This window comes from Carya illinoinensis, chromosome 7 (genome assembly GCF_018687715.1).
Source record: "Carya illinoinensis cultivar Pawnee chromosome 7, C.illinoinensisPawnee_v1, whole genome shotgun sequence".
NCBI classification, from domain to species: Eukaryota; Viridiplantae; Streptophyta; class Magnoliopsida; order Fagales; family Juglandaceae; genus Carya; species Carya illinoinensis.
Window position 1 is genome coordinate 2,922,744 of NC_056758.1, and position 18,170 is coordinate 2,940,913.

The window sequence follows — 18,170 nt, forward strand, 5'->3', positions numbered from 1 at the left end:
TAATTTAAATTATTTTATTACTATTCATAAATTTTTCATCTTATCTCATCTCTCATTTCCCAAAAGTTTGTTATAATGTTTTTGTTTTTGTAATTTGGGCCAGGGGGCTGTAGTTTCAGAGCAATTAGGCGACAACCTTCAGCCGAACCTCATTATTTGCAAAACCCAAAAGCTATAATCCACATGTCACAACCCAAATATTTGGGTTAGATAAGTCTAATCTTCCGACCCAGCAAATGTAGGAAATTTATTTATGTAAAGACGGAAGGCCCATGTGAAATACCTTGTTATGGTTTATGAGAATTTAAGCACAAAAATTGAAACCTAAGGACTCATTTGAATAGTAAAAATCTCATCTCATTTTATTATTATGATTTTTTTAAATTTTTATTTAAAATATAATAAAAAATTCAAAATTTTCAATTATCAAAACAATAATAATATTAAAAAAATAATATTCTAATAATATTTTATTACCCCATTAACCAATCACTTTCCTCACTAATGGTCCAACAAAAAAAAGAGTACCACCCTTTCCTTTTTTATGTAAAAACATATAAAAACTTGCAATCTCACACATGATTGGGATAATTAAAGAAATAAATGAAATAAATAATTTTATTTAAATGCCTTTACATCAAATATCATTCACGTGGTATAATTTGATTTTGAATATAAATTTTAATATTTAAATCTTATAAATCAAATTATGTTATATGAATAGTGTCTGGTGCAAAGGTTTTCAAATGAAATTCCTAGATTAGTCCTCTTGATCTTTATCAGTAGCTGCCAGCTACCTACATATCTTCCTCTTTCTCATCACGATTGCCATTAGACCTTTGGCTGTGTGCTGAAATACTTTCCTGCATAGAAGTACCGATAGAGGGAAGAAGGTGTTCATGCTGGGACTCATGATCCTCCAAATCCTCATACATTTTCTTGGATGATGACTTAGGATTCCTGTATATTGCATATAAAACCAGCTGGGCTATTCCCATAATAAATCCAGCCCCATTTGGCACCTACAACAACTCCCTCCATGATCAACTTGTTTCAAACACATTCTTTGATCATAGTTTTACATTTATGATCACAAAATGAATAACAAAAATATAATGCAAACATGTTCCTGTCTCTTCAGATACACACTTCACAAATCTAAGAATGTCACGCATATATAGTACAATAGTTGTCCGGAATGGAGCATCTATCAAATGCAATTTGATCTAAAGCCGAAGTCACCCATACATTGTGTTGGGCTTTTTTGTGTAGGAAAAATTTTGGACCCGTTTTTAGCTCTTGAGTTGATCCGACCATATTGCTAATTAGGATTTATTATATATATATATTGTATTATTTTCGTATGGCCATTATATTGCCGCACTATTTATTAGACTATCACTTGAAATAAAATCTTATGTAATTTCGTGAATTATACACGTTACTGAATCAAGTAAATCAAGTGTATCGTGCGTGATTGATTTGATCATTTTTGTTTTATCATTCCTAACATACAGTACTGTACAAATCGAGTTGAATTTTAAAAGTCAAAATGCATACTCTTTTTTATTTTGAAAATAAATTTCATTGTATTCATATTCAATTTGTATCAGTAACAGTATACATTTTTCCTATAATCAACTGATTAGTAATCAAATCTAGACCCTCTTCGACCCAATAACAGTATACATGTCATCATCACAAAACAAAGCCATTTTAGCCAGTTGATGAGCTACCTCATAACCCTTTTGATGTAAAACCCACCTCCTAGCTATTATAGTTACTGTTGTAATCCTTCCACCACAAGACCAAATCTGAAGTCATCTTTGTCTTCCTTCATAATAGCATTGATTACACCCTTTGCATCCCCTTCAAACATAACATCCCTTAGCCCCAATTCTTCACACGGAATCATTGCTTCCCATAGTGCAGTACATTCTACAATGAAAGCATAGCTACTATATTTCCTTTTTGCACACTTTACAGCAGTAACCTCTCCATTGCAATCCCTTATAACAACCCCAATATCCATACTCTGAAAGGACACGTTGAGAGCTGCATCCAAATTGGCTTTAAGCTTCAACCTTCTTGGCTTTTTCCACCCTTTACCTCCACCCTTTTATGCACTAACAGTCTCTTCTGCTACCACGCCCTCTATCTTCTCTTAAGCCAACTTAAACTCTTCATACCCCACCAATGATATCTATACAACATTAACAGGGTGTAAGAATTTCTTCTCAAATATGACTTTATTTCTCCTATGCTAGATATTTTCGTGATCATAGTCATTTTCTCAATATTCTCATTTGTAAGTTTGTTGAGCATTTCATCCCAAACTTGAAAAAAGCTCTTCACCCCTACCCTTCATTTTTGTACAAGACTCCCCACCTCTGCCCACACGTCAGAAGTTGTTGGGCATCACCAAAGAGCATGCATCACATATTCCTCTTCTGTCAAATAGATAGGACAATTTGCTTCTTTTATCGCCCTTTTCTGTCATAAGTTCAACTTTGTAGGGAGAATGTTGTTGGCTAGCTTCCACATAAAATGTTTTATAGCCCCTGGAACACCCAGTCTCCATATTTGCTTCCATATTACCTCATCTCCCCCATCCCTAGATATCTCTCCCTCCCTCCCTTTGCCTCGCCTTCTACTTCATATGGTAGGCACTCCTTATTGAATACTTACCATTTTTTGTAGGCTCCTAGATCAATTTGTCAGCTGCTCCTATTGGACTGATAGGTAAAGAAAAGATCAAGTTAGCTTCCTCTTCATCGAAAATCTGCCTCACAAGTTCCTCCTTCTATCCTTTTACAGCCTCATTAATCAACTCACACACTTGAGCATCTTCATTTAGCACTTTCACTTGAGTTTGTAAACACCCTGTCATAGATTTAGGAAACCATTTTTGTCCCCAGATTTTGATATCTTCCCCATTTCCCACCCTCCAAATCATTCCTCTCCTTATCACCCCCAAAGCTAACCATACACTCGTCCAAATAAAAGATAAGGACTTGCCCAAAGAGGCATCAAGCAGTTGCGAGTTTCTGAAATACTTTTTTTTAAAAATTCTAGCAACAAGAGAGTTAGGGTCTTTCAGCATTCTCTACCATTGCTTAGCTAGCATAGCTATATTGAAGTTTTCAAGCTGTCTAAAACCCAATCCCTCACTTGTTTTACTTAGCCCCATTATACTCCACTTCCACCAATGGATCTCATTGCCTTCTTTATATTGAGACCACTAGAATTTTGCAAATAGCTATTTAATTTCAGCACACAATCATTGAGGCAGCTTAAATACACTCATAATGTATGTGAGAATGGCTTGTAGAATAGGCTTAATCAGTACTTCCGTCCTAGCTTTAGAGAGGAAGCCATTTTTCTAGTTTTGGATCCTATTCCATACCCTTTCCTTAAGAACTCTCATAGCATTATACTTTGATCTACCTATAATTGCTGGCAATCCAAGATATTTTTCATATCTAGCATAGATAAAGGACCCAACATTCTTAAAGATTTCCCCCTTCACACTTTCTTTAGTGTTTGTACTAAAGAAAATGGATGTCTTATGCTTGTTTAGCTTCTGCCCAAGGCCTTTTCATAGCATTCTAGGATAGAATAAATTCTTCTTCATTCATCATTAGTTGCCATTCCAAAGATCACACAAAAGCAGATGATTGAGCCTCAACCCTCCCCTCATAGCTACAACTCATCTCATAACACATTCTCTTCCAACTTTCAAGAACATTTGGCTTAATCCCTCGGCACAAACCAAAAACAAATAGGGGGATGGTCGGTCTCCTTGCCTTAACCCCCTAGATGGTATAATTTTCTTCCCAGGCTTGCTATTCACTACCACTAAGTAGCTAACTGTTTGAACACATACCATTAGTAGCCTATTTAACTTTTCCCCAAACCCCAATCTAATCAACATGGCTTTCAAAAAAGGTCATTCAACTTTATCGTATGCCTTTGACATGTCAATTTTTATGGTCATACTACCTGTTTTACCTTTTTGCCTCGATTGCATCGAGTGGAGAAACTAAAAGGCTACCATAATGTTATTCGTAATGAGCTTGTCTGAGATAAAGGCACTTTGATTATGAGAAATAGTAACATTCAACACCTTTTTCTCTAACTTGCATAGGCATAAAAAAAATTTTGTATTACGATTCCCTTGTTGTAACCAGTGAGCCTTAGCTCTTTGCTTCCATCATATATTTTCTTGTTCTAGCAACTTGTCCAACTCCCCACTAACCCTCTTTATCTCAGTAATATGTTCAGGCCCTTCCTTTTCTTTTAGTTCTTTGAGCTTGCCTAAAAGCATGTTAATCTTTGCTCCTCTCTTCAAGTCCTTCCCTTTGGACCACAATCTGAGAGCTTGTCTAGAAGCATTAAGGTTTCTCTAAACACTGAATAGATTTCCTTTCTCCCCATCATTCCTCCTCCACACCTCATTCACTATTGCCCCACACTCCCCATCATTATCCCAACTTATTTCATAACAAAATATTTGCTTTCTTTTCACATTAATAGCACATTCCCTTAAGCAGGTGAGCAGGATAGTGGTTAGAGCACCAAGCTATCATTGTCTCCACTCCAACCTCAATAAAAACCCTCATTCAAACTTGGTTTGCAGCTGCTCAACCCAACCTCTCCTTAACAAAAGAATCATCTTCATGGCCATAACTCCATGTGTATTTAATGCCCCTCAATCCAAGATCACTCAATCCCTCATTTGTTAAAGCAATTCTAAAATCCTCCATCTCTCCCTCCCTTCTTTCCCTCCCCTCCATTTTTCTCATTAAGACACAATTTCAGTGAAGTCACCAATTACACACCAGCCTACCTCAGGGGAAGGCTTAATGACTTATAATAGCTCCCAGGATACCTTCCTCTATAAAGAGCCACCTAGGACTCCCCCATTTGTCTTGCACCCATAAGCTGATATGCCATTGAGAATAGTTCCATAACTTGACCCTATCCACATCCTTCCATAGCATTACCAAACCTCCACTCAAACCCCCTCGGCTCCACAACCAAACATCCTTTAAATCCAAGCTTCTTTTGCACCACCTTTATTTTCTTCGATCTCAATTTCGTCTCCATAATGAAAACAAAATATGGCATATTTTCCTTTGCAAGTTTGCAAAAGATTTGAACTGTCTGAAGGTTGCCAAGCCCTTGGCAGTTCCAACTCAAGACTCTCATTGACTTGGCAGGGCTGCCTCGCAGTACCTGCCAATAAAAGTGAACTGCTACCCCCAAATTCCTTCCTCAACTTCTTTGTAATCTCACCCCCATCTCTATTCTTTTCCTCTTCTCTCCCAATCCACCTCTTTTTTCTCTCTAAACTCACCTCCCTCCCTTCTGTTTTGCCACCCCCTTGCTCTCCTCTTCCAGGTCTTCCTTGGCTCTTGCTTTTTATCTCTCCCCTCCCCCTCATTACCTATAGCTTGTACCACCAGTAGCTCCTCCCTCTCCATCTTACTGTTTTTGGCCTCCCTCACAATCTCTTCTACCATCACCCCTCTCCCTTCTTTTTCGATTCCTTCCTTTCCCTCCCTACTTTTCAATTTTTCCTTTGGCCCATCTCCAACCTCCCACACCTTAACCACCATCTCACTAATCCCCTCATCCCTAACCTCTTCAATCTTACTCTCCCCACCCCCATTTTTTTCTGCTACATCTTCCTCGATCCCTTTTGACACTCTCCAATCCCTAGCAGCAGTAGAATGTTCAATCTCCTCTCCCTTAGTAACCCCTCCAAAGCTATCATTCTTTCCCCCAAGCCTCTCCTCCCCAACTCCCTTTCTTTTTAGATCCCACCTCAGCTCTAAGCCATGAGCCAAATTGTTCCTGAATACCCTTCCCACTATGTGGTCCCTTTACTCCATTCTCGCACCCTTCTCCCCATGGATCAACCATCTACAATGGAAGCACAATCTATGTAGTTTCTCTTATTTGAGACTTGCCCACACATTCTGACCCCTCACCTCGATCCATTTACCTCTAACCACATCCTTTAACAATGGGATCTCCACCCTAACTCTCAAGAACTTTCCCCAACCTATCCCATCCACTGGGACATCCATTTTAATCAATCTCACTAATGATTCACCTATCATTCTCCCTTTCTCCTTTGTCATACAAACCATAGGTAAGTTATAAATTTGAATCTAAAACTGCTCACAATCAAAACACCACTCATTTGATTGTGCAAAAGCATCAAACGCCTGGAGTGCAAACAAATGGTTGTCAAACAACCATGGGTTGCCATCCATAACCCGTAATTTATCTTCCAGGGATCGAAAAGTAATAACAAATTTATTATCAACGACCTCTCTAAACTCAGCTGGCTTACTGATTCACCAGATTTTCCTCATCGAAGCCAAGATAATCTCCTTTCCTGTTGACCTCTCCATACAGATCTTTCTGATGAAATTACGTTCTCCTTGCTCCCAAACTTCCTCCTTTGTCTCCTTCCTAACATCCACTACAATTCTTTTCTCTAATAACCTCAGCTTCTCCCACTGAGCTTCCAGTCTCTTCATCCTACCATTTGAATTCTCTTCCATGGTTGCCTCACCCACTCGTTCCTATGTAGTTAGTTATAACTGCTTTTCACCACCTCTAGTTTCTATAGAGAAAATAGAGAGGAGACTCTTTTCACAGTGTAAATGCATACTCTTTTAAAGCATCTATTCAATGTATAATGGCTTAAGATATGCTGACTTAGTTAAATAGAGTAGTATTATATTTAATAAATTTTGCTATAGATACTTGCGTAGCATGTGGGTATCCGCTCTAGTGATGGAGCTAGCAATATATAATTGGGAGATGCATGGCGGTGGCATGGATTAAGCCTAAAGACTCTGAGATTCATTATCAAATTCATGCTTGGTTTGAAAGAATTTCCTAATTAATCACGTGTAGGTAAATCCTGATCATCATCTGTCTATATATATACAAATAATTATATTTGAAAGTTTTTACAATACATCATAATTATTTAATATAATTTAATTTAAAAGATAATACAGAAGATCATGGTGTGAATAATTGAGCATGAGCTAGCGAGGCTAGGAGAACTTACTGCGAGAAAGACATCCTTCACAAGGACGGCATAGAAAGTCCAAATCCCTCCATTCAAGAAAACGAAAAAGGAGAGAAGGAAAGGCATGTACTCCACGCTTTTCGTTGACACCACCCTTTTCTACACATTTCAATGCATGCAAAAAATTAAATAAAGAATTACAGGAAATTAAAGCATTTATTTTGGTTATGGAAGGCTAATCCTTCCATCATTTTAGGGTTGCCCACATGATATATATTAATTAAATGAAAATCAATCCAACTCCACGAAATCCCTTTGACACAAATTAAGCTAAAAAGGACAATGAAGAAGATCAAGAAGACTAGAAGCTGCTCGATCACCATTAATGGCTTCTACGCAGTTGATAGATATTGCTCGCTCAAGCTAATTAAGCTCTTACCATGGCTGCCAGAGGTGAACCGTACATGACTATATTCAAGCCTGCAGACAAGAATCCTATGACTTCGATCTTTATATCTCCGTGCAACAAAAAACCAGTAATCAACATCACTCCTGCGAGGAATCCCACATTCAAAACTGCAACTAATGTTGCAGTCTTCGCCTGATTCAAAGAACATTAATAATTATAGCTCTAAGTACGGGGATGATGATGATAACAGACGCGTTCGTTAGAACGATAATTGTGGGGGGCAACGACTTACCCTAACCCTTGGAGTTGCAAATACAAGGAACAAGGAAATGAAAATAATCTCCACAACAACACCAAAACTGTTGATAGTAGCCACAAGCAGGCTTCCAGGCTTTGTAACTCCATAGTAAGTCCATAATGATGAACTCAGTAATGTGCAAATGTAAGGAAAGCTCTCAAACTCTTCTGTTGTTCGATGCTTAACAATTCGACAAAATGTTCCTCTGCAAAAAATGACTATTATTAAGTAATAATTCTCTGATCATTTGATATGGAAATTAATTAAAAAGTTGCATGTAATTTGGATGAGCTAGCTTATGTATAATAAACTTACAAGGGAGAAAGAAAGAGTAGCACTGAGATGATGTTGCCTGTAAAAACCAAATGATCAAAGAGATTATTGTTAGCTAAATGCCTCCATGTTTGCAGCCTGAATCGAGAATTACCTTGAATTAAACATGCCCAGTACCGCTAAAAACACATGCATGGATGTCGTGGAGAATGAAAATGTTTATTACCTATAACTCCAACAAAGAAACTTAGGGTAGCCATGTTTACACAGAAAAAGAAACGAAAAGAAAAGAAGAATTCTGAAAGAAAAAATGTGAAGAAATGGGAGGTACTGGCTGGCTAGCTAGAGGGACGACGTTTGCGTATGGTTTGAACAAAGTTTCGAAGCCGCTTTTCTTTAATTTGGGATTTCAATTTGAAGCACCTTCCTGATCAATGGTTTGAGTCATTCAACGTGCATCAAGCTGGTTATCGTTGTTTTCGTACGTACAAATTTAAGACACCTCTCACTTCATAATTATGACGCTCGATCGATCGCTAGCTCTTGTTAACTAATCATATATATGATGATGATGATTATGATCAGCATATTAATATATTATCATACTTAATTTTTAAATTGCAAGTTGCATGCGAAGATGGGCAAGAGGCAGGTGCGATGCTAGCTTGCTTGCCGGGGTACATTCATCTTATCAATCTGAAATAAAAATATTGCCCATAGCTACCCAACCATTACCTTATAATATATATTATATAAGACATTAAAACTCAGTACGAAAGATTTGGAGACCATCCAAACACACACATTATATACATATATATATATATATATATATATAACTATTGTGGTACTTCAACTTATACAAAAGTTTGGGCTTTGGATATTTGCCAATGGTTGGGTCGATACTCCAAATTTTGACACCTATTAATTATGAGAAATATTATTTATTTAAGTGATATATATATATATATATATATGACTGTTTGGTTAAAACATGTCAATAAGGAGTGATCGAAAATGATAAAACTTATGATAAAAAGCAATATTGCTCCGATATTTCCAATAATTAAAGTCAATTCACTGTCCTGGTTGTGCTTATATACTGCCATCATGTGATTCATAATCTGGTTTAAAATGGCAAAATGTTACACTTTTTTGTGCCCTAGCCTGGCATGCACACTCAATTTTTAATTAAAATTCGTAGATCATGATCTGGGAAATAATTTATAATTAAGCGCAAATCGATCGATCTAGCTATGACTTTTGCTTAATTGAAAGCAATCTTTTTGTTGAATGGCGCACTGATAAATTAGAATCATCGATCATCATCCATGCATGCGTAGTACTACTCCATCATGCATGCATAGACACCTTTAGCAAATGAATAATTAGTAGTATAGTAGTTAATTTGATCACTTCAAATTTGAATTCTCCACTTAATTTAGGATAATAATATATTAACTATATTTCATATTTGTAACTTTATTTATTAACATGCCGAAAGCATGTTAACATTTTTTATAAACATAACTAGTATTAATTATGGTAAGCAAGAGTACTGTATTGACGTCAGACTTATATTTATAACTTTATATTAAAGTTCTTTTTATAATAATATTATTTTATATATATGACAAGAACCATACTATTAGAGTTATATATATATATATATATATATATATATATTAAACATGTGAATGAAATCCAAATTAAATGGTTGAAATGTCACACCAATTGCGTATAATTGTTATCACTTGAAGAAAAAATAGATCGTATAATATTGGATATAAGAAGATCGATCGGGAAATCGATCGAGGACCCAAGTAAAATATTGAATAATGATCATGTACGTGCTTCACTTGCTTATTTTGCTAATCTTATTTCCTATATTTTACAATATAAAACAAACCAAAATCTATTTAGCTTGATATCATGATGCCCGCCCCATATCTTTTGGGCAGTAAATTAAGGAAATTGATGACAGCCACTAGCTAATTTCATTAGTTCATATAAAATACAAACTTTTGTGTTAGGAGTTGACCTTACTCCAAAACCGTTCTGTGTATTCTTTCCTATTTCATCATCATGTGTCTAATGAACACAAAAATTACATGTATTTTGCACTTAAATTATCTAAATCAAGAATCTGAATTAGATCAAACTTCTCTCAGCTTCTAATTTACACTCTTTGTACAATCAGCTAGATAGAAATGATATGTACAATACATACATATATATATATCTATATACTACAAGAAAGTTTTTTATTTGTGCCAAGCTATTTCTTAAAACAATGACTATATATTTTCTGATAAAATAGTCATTGTTTTAGTTACAAATAGTCATTCTCGTAGTAAATAATCAATCACAAATACTTTTTATATGAATTAATTATATATATATCAAGACTTGTTTTAGAAAATTGTCTAAGTATCCTGCTAAAAGTTAATAAAAAAACAAAAAGTAAAATAGTGAATTAAAGATAAAGAGAACTTTCAAACCGGATGTGGTGTGACTTGTTATTTTACACCCTCTAATAAAAAAATGAACACGTAGGTGGTGTACGTTTATTCATAGTGGAAACGATTTGAGGAAATAATCTCTCTCTCTCTCTCTCATCCCAAACCCGTAACACAATATCATATCAGCCCCTATATCAAGCCCAATATTTCCCTATATTTCACAACAAATATATCAGATGCACAACATGGCTACTTGTAGAGCAATCGGCTTAAAATACATGAGATTCACAACATCAACCCCTAAAATATTTTTTCTATTTGAAGCAACAAATATACAGCTTACTTATAGAGAAAACCGGTCAACAGAGATCTTCAAATCATGTCCAATATATCCCTATATTAGATCTATTGGGCTTGAGGGGAGAGATCAGAGGAAGAGTGACCAAGGGGTAAGAGAACGTGAGAGCTTCAACTTGAGGGGGAGGGGGCCGAGGGGGTGATCAAACTTCTCTCTCCTAAGGAATGGTATTGTTGGTGGTGACACGATATATTTCCTTATGTGATAATACATTATTAGAAGATAAGTAAATGATAGATTAATAATTTTTCAATCATTTGATATCATTTGAGATATTAATATATAATATGAGAATGATTATTGAAAATTACTCAGAAAAAAAAAAAATCGATGTTGAAAATTATTAGGCAAAGCTAACCCTCATTTTTAGAAGTCTTGGGCTCAGATTGCAATGGCACATAACGTACTTACTAAAATTAAAAAGAAAAGAATTTTGCTACTCATCATTCCCACATACCACACTTATTTTTATCTTTTTTAATTTTTTAAAATTCTTTTTGGTTTTATTTTTCCTAAATTAATTGAGTTTTTTACTCATTATCCATACACCACATATTTAGTAATAAAAAAAATTAAAAATTTTAAAAATATGTGTGGCATGTGATGTGAGAATGATGAGTATAATTTTTCAAACTAAAAGGGGAAGGAGATTAAACATGGAGTATGTAATGATAGTAGCATTATCACTTGAGTTACTGCAGGATATGTGGTAGCCCAAAACATTATTCCTGGATGCGCCAGTAGGCCTAGAATTGTTGAACAGGCCTGCATAACCCAAAGATTTTAGTCCTTTGGTATTCAATGTGCGTAGTGTGAAAAGGTTTGGTGAAACCACCACACTTGTAAAGTAGTGAGTATTTTCCATTTATATTGAATTACAAATTGTATGAAATAATTACATATCAATTAGAGGACAAATAAATAGAAAGTATATACAAAAGAATCTCCTAAAATTAAGGGTCAGTTATGTCACATATGGCAAGTCTTAGATTAAGGCAAAGTATCCTCAACACCCCTTCTCCCCCCGGCAAGCTGAGCTTCAGATTGGAATGAACGTAAAGCTTGGATCAGAAAAATTCAAAAAGAGGTCGAGGAACACTTTTGGTGAATATATCGGCAACCTGTAGGTGAGAGGGCACATACTGCGTGTGAAGTTTGCCAATGACTACAAGTTCTCGAAGGAAATAATAGTCTAATTTAACATGCTTGACCCACTTGTGAGAAACGGGGTTGGAGCTAAAAAAAAAATGAAACATTTGTTGTCGTATAAGAGAAGAGGTCACTTTGGAATGAGAACTTGTAGGTCACGAAGGAGATGTGTAAGCCAAAGAATTTTAGCGGCAGTGTGCACAAGGGCACAATACTCAGATTCACAGCTGGAACAGAATACAATAGGTACTTTGCTTCTTAGCACTCAAAGAAACCAAATTGTTGCCAATATAAATAGAGTAGCCAGAGGTAGAACAACGAGCCTGCCCAGTTAGCATCAAGGTAAGCAACTAGCGCATTAGGAGTAGTAGATAGGCGAAATGTAAGGCCAAAATGGAGGGTGCCTTTGACATAGTGAATAATACGCTTAGCAGTAAGAAAATGATCTTTAGTTGGAGCATGTAGAAATTGGCTAACAGAGTTGACAACATGAGCAATGTCGAGGCACGTGATGGTCAAATATTGGAGTGTGCCAATGAGAGACCTGTAAAGAGTGGGATTCGAAAACAAAGGACCATCATCATACAAGTGCTGAGAAACAACCATGGGAGTATGGACAAGTTTGCTATCAAGTAATTGAGCTCAAGTAAGAATATCTTGTGCATATTTCAATTGACTGATAAAAAGATCATCTACAGTTGGTGAAGCTTCAATGCCAAGAAAGTAGCTGAGAGAATCTAAATCCTTATTGGCGAACTCAGAATTAAACTTATAAGTAAAGCTGTTAAAAAGAGATAAGCTGTTGCCAATAACAATAATATCATCAACATAAAGAAGTAAATAGATAATGTCGGATTTTTTATGAAAGACAAATAGAGAAGTGTCAACATGGCTGCAAGAGAAACTAAGTTGAATGAGAAAAGAGATGAAACGCTAGAACCAGGCACGGGGAGCTTACTTGAGACCATAAAGGGCTTTCTTCAACTAACATACATGATTAGGGAAGTGGGGATCAATGTACCTAGGAGTTTGTTCCATATAAACATTTTCAATGAGAGTACCATTGAGGAATACATTTTTGATATCAAGTTGACAAAGAGGCCATTTTTTATCACAAAAATAGAAAGCACAACATGGACATTAGTAGCCTTGATAACAGGACTAAAAGTGTTAGTGTAGTCAAGACCAGGTACCTATGTATAGCCCTTGGCAAAAAAGTGGGCTTTGAGATGCTCAATGGATCCATTAGGTAGATATTGGTCCGGAACACCCATTTGGAGCCCACAATATTGGTATTAGCAGGTCGAGGGACCAAAATCTAGGTGCAATTATTTTGCAGGGCTTGAACTTCTTCATCCACGGTGGCAAAGTCAAGCATGTTTCTTAGTAGCGAATTTGAATCCTTTAGGCTCAATAGAGACAAGACGAGCATAAAGAAATCCAGAGGATTCCAAGACACCAAGGTTGGCTGGATGGCGAGTTTTGAAAATACTAGCTTTAGCTCATGTGAGCATAGGGTGAGAGCCCAACAGAAATGAAAGAGCGGGAACAGAAGTGACGATTCGTGTCTCAATAAAGGGCAAGCTAGAAGCCAAGTGTGGTGAAGAGAGACCTACAAAAGAATCAGTAGCCTGCAAAAACTCATCCACTCGGTTCGTATAGATAGCACACGGGGTAGATCTGGATTGAGTAATGTGTAGAGAATTGTATGCAAGGGAAGAGGGAGGGGGGTCTGTATGGAGAAGACTAGGTTCCAAAAAGTTAGAAAATTGTAAAGAGGAAAGGGGCTAAGCTTGAGAGGTATTGATGAAAGGAAAATGGTTTTCATCAAATTGAGTATGTATAAAGCTGAGAGTTGATGGAATCAAGGCAACGAAACCTTTTATAAGATGGATTGTAACCCAAAAAAATGCAGGGAATACTGCAAAGAGAAAATTTGTTAGGAAAATAATCATGCAAACAAGGATAAACATAACAACCAAAGAAATGGAAATTTTCATAATTAGGAGAGGAACCAGTGCACCTTATCAGTGCCATCAACAAGCTGACCAATCACATGGAGTTGTCACAGAGGGCCTTGAAAGCTCGAGCATAGGCAGTAACGGGTCTGGTACCGCACTTCATCAGCTAGAGATTGTCTTTGAGGTGTGTTTCACAAGCCTTCGAATAGTGGCTGAAAGTATTCTCCAAGGCAAGCTAGACCTCCCGTGTGGTGGAAAGGCCAACAATCTTTGCCATGGCCTTCTTAGTGAGGGAGGAAAGGAGGAGGCTAAGAAGGCGTTGATCAACAGCTTTACACACCAAGTGTTTGTCATTTGGTGTGTGAGAGTCGGTAGGTTCAAACCTGGGTGGCGGTAAAATGATTCCATCAACTAGCCTAATAAATCTTAGCTCTCAAGAAGGGGAACGAGTTGGCTCTTCCATAGGAGATAGTTGGTGGAAGAGAGTTTGATGGTGACCATGTAAATTAAGGTGTTGAAACGGAGAAGGGTGAGGGAGGTTTTGGTAGCTATTGGGAGGGAGAATGAAGGGATCGGATAGAGGATGCTAATCCAGTTTGGCTCGTGATACCATGAGAATGTTTGGTACAACCACCACACTTATAAAGTAGTGAGTATTTTCCATTTATATTGAGTTACAAATTGTTTGAAATAATTACATATCAATTAGAGGACAAATAAATGGAAAGTATATACAAAGGAATCTCTTATAAGTAAGGGTAAGTTATGCCACATATGGCAAGCCTTATATTAAGGCAAAGTATCCTCAACACACTATGTATAGAATGATTAGAGAAAAGTCCAACAAATTCCAAGGAGAAATTTTTTATGCAAGTAGACAGCAAGTTTTATAGAAGAGCATATGGAAAATTAAGGTTCCTAACAAAGTGAAAGAATTTGCATAGAGAGCTTAGGGTCTACCTACCCAATATAATTTAAGTACGAAGAAAATACCCACTGAGGTGGTCTGTTGTTTTTGTAAAGCATGATTAGAAGACCTGCCACTGTGCCACATCCCCTCTTGTATTGTTCTATAATAAAGCCCTTCCGATCTGTCCCTTTCTCCTCCCTCAGCTCTCCTCTCTCTTTCTATCAATCACTCTCTCTCTCTCTCTCTAACCCGTAACATGACATCAACCCCTATATTTTTTCAAATTCACAACAAATACAATAGATACACACCATGCCTACTTATAGACCTGCATTTGGCTTAAAATACATGAGATTTACGACAACTCCTAAAATATTTTTTCTATTTGAAGTGACAAATATATAGCTTACTTATAGAGCATCAGGTCGACAGAGATCTTCAAATCAAGTCCAATATATCCCCATATTAGATTTGTTGAGGGGCTTGAGAGGAGAGAGAGAGCGACGAGGGAGAAAGAGAGAGAGAGAGAGAGACTGGGAGAGTTGTATTGGATTTGTTTACATGCATTTAGTTCTTTCGTTCACTTATTCGCGTACGTGTTACAAGCATATATTGGAGGGTGTAAATCTTGTATTAACACCACATCCAGTCCTAACACCTCTAAAAAATGGAAAAATCTAGTTGCAAACATAATTGCGCATTAATATGTGTACCAGTCTAATGTGATTAGTCAAAAAGTAAATCTTATTGAAAACAGTGTTAATTTAAATTTTGAATATGAATAAATCAGTATTGGTATATAAATTAGTACGTGATTTTGTTTGTACGTAGCAAAATTCCTAAAAAATAAAACAAGAAAAAGGCAAAGGAGACTATGATTATAGATGGTTTTTAATACCCTCGCACTTCAAGGTTGGCCTTTGTGGAGCTTTGGCTGGCGAGGAATGAGGACCACCTCGTGGTATTTTGGTTGTGACACAATATATTTCCTTATGTAATAATAAATTATTAGAAGATAAGTGAATGATAGATTAATAATTTTTCAATTATTTGATGTCACTTGAGATAATAATATGAGAATGGTTATTGAAAATTACTCACAAAATATAAACTTCGATATTGAAGATTATCCGTCAAAGCTAACCCTCATTTTCAGGAGTCCTGTACTCATGTCAAAGTTTTAAAAATTGTTCCATTCCAGTCGAAATGGCCTAAATTTGCTGTTTTGGAATAGTTACTAGAATGATATGGCTAAATATTTTGTACCAAGTTCAATTTCGGTCATTTCGGTGTATTTTGGGTCGTTTTGTCCTGATTTTGGCGTTCTAGCCAGAATTACCATTTTGGTCCGAAAATCTAACACACAGTCTTCTCATAGCACATATGTAATTTCATAATCTTTCTTATTTCTCCACAGATTTTTTTTCTGATCAATATGTGCCATGCATCATGTCATCAACACGTTTACATCTACATGCCAAATATTAAAAAAGAAAAAGAAAAAGTGGCTTACATATTTTTCTAATACTTTCTTTTGATAAGTTGGAGAAGGACGTACGTCCATGGGATTATTATTTTGAATGACTAGTAGCGTTGATTTGAATGGAGAATGGATAGTCGTGTTAATTGAGTATTTTATTGAATTTTATAAATATATGTGTTTATGACTTGTATTGATTATTAATAATTATTATTAAGATTTTCCGGTATGCATATTTTTAAAACTTGTATTAGTTTTATTTTAGAATATAGTTATTATATATTTAATTTATTCATATAACGTTTATCCCGAAACGATTAACATATTAATATGAAAATATTTCATTCCAATATCTCATCAAAACGTTCACCAAAAGTGCTAAATTCAGAATTTTGACACAGATTGGAATGGCACATATATAACGTACTTGCTAAAATTAAAAATATAAAAGGGATAGAAGGTTAAACATGGAGTATGCAATGATAGCAGAATTACCACTTGAGTTACTGCCGGACATGTGGTAGCCCAGAACATTTATGCCTGGATGGGCCAGCAGGCCCAGAATTATTGAACAAGCCTGCACAGCCCAAACATTTTAGTCCTTTTGTTTTTTCTTTTCCAAATGTTGACCTTATTATTATTATTATTATAATAATAATAATATTATTATTATTATTATTATTATTAATTTTTTTTATGGGAAAATGAATACAACAAACGTGCCAAGGAATTGTAGCTGAAGATGTGCAGCAAAGTTAGGTGAAATGAGACTGCTCTTCCAATAAATGTTGTTGCAGTTGACCATCCTATATAAACTTACCATACTATATATACCGATAAGACTTTAAACTTTTTTTTTTTTGTCCCAGCATTTTTCAATTTCCCAACGGTTGATTTTTTTGCTTGTGCTCTTATAACATCATTTAAAAAAAAAAAAAATTATATTTATGTTATAGCATCATAGTTGTTGAATCCACCAAAATCCAAATTATGGCTTTTCTTCCTATTTTTTTTTATTTTTTTTTTCTTTTTTCATTTTTGCTTGCGTATTGCACATGACAAGATACTATAAGTTGTCCAGTTACTCACTAAGATGATCTAAGAAAGAAAAAATCTATTAGATTAGTCAGTTATTAGGTAGTCTTAAGAGCACGATATTTTATATTCTCATCGTATTTATTATGTTGTATAAGCTAAAATTAATAGAATATTGCTGGATATAATTGTGTAGTGCACAAACGTCGTATAATCATTTTAAAAAATAATTATTTATTATTAAAAAATAATTATTTTTTTATAGATTCCGTATTTATTTATTCTTTTAAAGTAATTACATGATGCCTATATATTCTATAATTATAAATATTATTTCTTTAAATTATAATTAACATAGAGTATAGAAATTAATAAGGAGAACCAAGGTAAATATAAATTAAGCCTCTTCTCCTTGTAAAACTTCATTGGACTTGGATTTGAATTATGATTTTATATCAGTACGATGGTTTTTGGGAGTGCAAAGGTGATTTGGCTTTTAATTGCTTTATTGCTTTTGTCATTATTGCTTTATTGCTATCAATATCATCATCGAGCTTATCTAAAATTCATTAAACTAATTATAAATATCTTCGTTGTCATTTTATGTGTGTATATATCTCTCACTTTCACTAAAAAAAAAACGAATTTTTATAATAAATTTATTACAATGAAAAGATTATTGATAATTAAAATTAGTTGTTAATAATCACTACAAAAAAAATAGACAATTGTGACCAATTTATAGCAACGAAAATACCATTAGCAATCAAAATATTGA

The 18,170-nt window shown here is 35.3% G+C and overlaps 1 protein-coding gene across 1 annotated transcript; it reads right to left on the minus strand.

Annotated features, from left to right (window-relative positions):
- Window positions 1-666: 666 nt before the first annotated feature.
- LOC122317488 (bidirectional sugar transporter SWEET17-like) lies at window positions 667-8,538 on the minus strand. The gene is made up of 6 exons (XM_043134607.1): window positions 8,264-8,538; window positions 8,080-8,116; window positions 7,759-7,969; window positions 7,497-7,658; window positions 7,097-7,216; window positions 667-1,022 (listed from the first exon to the last, which is right to left on the minus strand). The coding sequence occupies exons 1-6, from the start codon at window positions 8,295-8,297 to the stop codon at window positions 798-800; spliced, it is 789 nt and encodes a 262-aa protein (XP_042990541.1). The 5' UTR covers window positions 8,298-8,538; the 3' UTR covers window positions 667-797.
- Between the last annotated feature and the right edge of the window lie 9,632 nt (window positions 8,539-18,170).